This window comes from Echinococcus granulosus, assembly GCF_000524195.1.
Source record: "Echinococcus granulosus chromosome Unknown EG_S00222, whole genome shotgun sequence".
NCBI lineage: Eukaryota > Metazoa > Platyhelminthes > Cestoda > Cyclophyllidea > Taeniidae > Echinococcus > Echinococcus granulosus.
Window position 1 is genome coordinate 59818 of NW_020170602.1, and position 2404 is coordinate 62221.

Sequence of the window (2404 nt, forward strand, 5' to 3'; positions counted from 1 at the left end):
CCCATCTTACTGCAGGGATTATCTACAAGTCAGGAGTCTGCAGTGTTAGGCAGAGAAGTCAGCTATGCGAACCCCACTACCTATCCTGCACCAATATCAGCATCACCCTCATCAAAATTCTTTTGTCTCATATCATTATGGAAACGCTAAGTAACACTTGCGATGGTTTTTACATTCACTCATCAACTCAATTTAGCTTTTTTAGTGTTTCATTTTGCTTATTTTTCTAAAATAGCTAATTCAATTAAGCTAAGCTGAAAACCTTATGCAACTCAGTGCAAAAATGCTTACCTTGCCCAAGCATCTCCTCATAAATGATAAATGCAATTGTTAATAAAACTGTTCTTTATGCCATAAAGACAAAGTTAATACAATTAAATGATTTTAATGAGACTGTTACTCTTCCGTCGTTTCCTACAAGTGTAGGGTAGTCCTTCCAAAGAGTTCAAAGTTATGTCTCATATGCTCTTGAATTTGTATAGCTTGCGCTTTCGCTCAGTAGCACATCTCTCCTACAGCTGCTTAAACGTACAAATTTTAAAATTCGACATGTTTTGCACCGTCTGGCTCTATTACGTCCAAAAAGCATGCTTGGAACCACCGAAGCAAGGTATCATCTAGATTTTGCGTGGCTTACTACCAAAACTGAGTGATTGACTTTCAATACACTTGGAGAGAATAAAAAGTCTAATTAAAACTGCACTTGCACACAAAATTCCCTATTTGCTTCTGAATGCAATTAATGCAAATTGAGGGATTCGGGTTGTAAGGAATGTCTGATGTCCTCAGAGGAAGCTTTACTATGTTCCGCACTAGAAAATTACACCATGGTTTACAAAGTAGCACTGTTTCTCTCAATATCAGTTTGGGACAATGTTACCGAGAAAAGCTACAGCAGTACATGGTACGATAATTGATGAACTCCTTAACACCATCATGCAAAATGGACTTCTTCTGCGACACCTTTCGCTTTGCAAAAAACGCGATGCACACAAACTTCAAGCATACACGATCAGTCGCACATCATGGAATTTAGCGTTTCCTTGATTTTGTGGGCATTTGCGGTTCGCTAAATACAGTGATTTCAACGCAGCAAAGAAAAAGAGAATGATGTGATTCTTCAGCATCCCAAGCTGTGGTTAGTTTGGCGTGTTGTTCGGTTTGGCTAGGGCCAACTTCGTTCAGAACTGTCGTATGGCAAAACAAATTCTTAGGGAAGAATAAGTGTTTCACACTTTATCCTGCAAACCTTCTCTTTCCTCAGTTATACAATATTGAGTGGCAAATAAACAAAGTCTTCTGCGGTTGGACAAACAACTCCATATTTTTCAAGCATGGCAATAGAATAGGGTTGATATTATGCATTGCATGGGTAGGCAAGAACACCAGTTTTTCGCCTTTTAGTGAACTTTCACTAATTACCTGGTCAAAATTTGGTACGCAATGGTTCCAATCTGCTCGCGTTCATATAGCCTACTATTGAGCTTAAAATTCTATAAATGAAAAACGGAGGCGGTTAATTGTGATTTATCGCTAATATCAAAGAATCAGATTTGCATAAGGAAATCATGAGCTGTTATTCGGAGCAGGTACCGCCACGTCTTAAAATAGAGTCAGTTCTGTGAAAGTCAGAATAGTCCCCCATTTCCCTCAAATTGATTAGTGTTAGAATTTATTTCACCTTTGAAATTTCTTTATCAAGCAATATGTAATTATGGGACAATCAGCGCCTTATAAGTAAATACAATAAGTTTGCATTATTTGAACTCCGAAAATAGGGCATTATCAGTCGTTTCCTAGAACAGGTATGGTTTATAATGAGTTCTCTGTTACCCAGTGATTGGCCATATGGGCACGCCGTATGTGGGACTAATTCAATGTATTTATTGGCACATGTGCCACGGATACCATCTATCTCTAAAATAGCCCAATTCTTTGTAGGAAAATTACCATCACCTGCGCACGATCGAGTGCTGCAGCGCATTCACATTTGAAATAGGTGAAAATACAAGATCACTGACGTCACCACAAATGTGCATATTATCATCCAGATTTGGTTGATATGCATACAGTTTTCACTTGATTCTACAATTACACCATTAATGACATTACCCGTTGCAAATATGACCAGTATTACAAACTTCATTTATAAATGTTAACGAACAAGTTGCCTTGTAGGAGATTGCAAGGATTTCATGAACACGGATTGCGAAATTCGAAAAAGACAATTAATAATTGGGAGAAAGCACTTTAAATGAATCCAATCTTAGCCGAATTTGCATGATGAAGCACGCACCCTATAAATGCTTCCTGAACTTTATATTCAGTATCCAATTGTTGAATTATCGGCTTGTACTTGACCGCAATTTATGCACGCATATAAAGCGTGCATATTTTCAAGTTA

General features: G+C 37.9%; 1 protein-coding gene across 1 annotated transcript in view; it reads right to left on the reverse strand. All coding sequences in view use genetic code 11, as the record gives it.

Moving 5' to 3' along the window:
* The window catches only part of EGR_10464 (hypothetical protein), a gene marked incomplete at both ends in the record, with an annotated part of 9924 nt that overhangs the window by 2831 nt on the left and 4689 nt on the right, over positions 1-2404 (reverse strand). The window contains 3 exons of the mRNA XM_024499713.1: positions 292-344; positions 1682-1730; positions 2071-2140. Of these exons, the coding sequence (XP_024345878.1) occupies positions 292-344; positions 1682-1730; positions 2071-2140 (172 nt within the window). The remainder of the gene's footprint in view (positions 1-291; positions 345-1681; positions 1731-2070; positions 2141-2404) is intronic.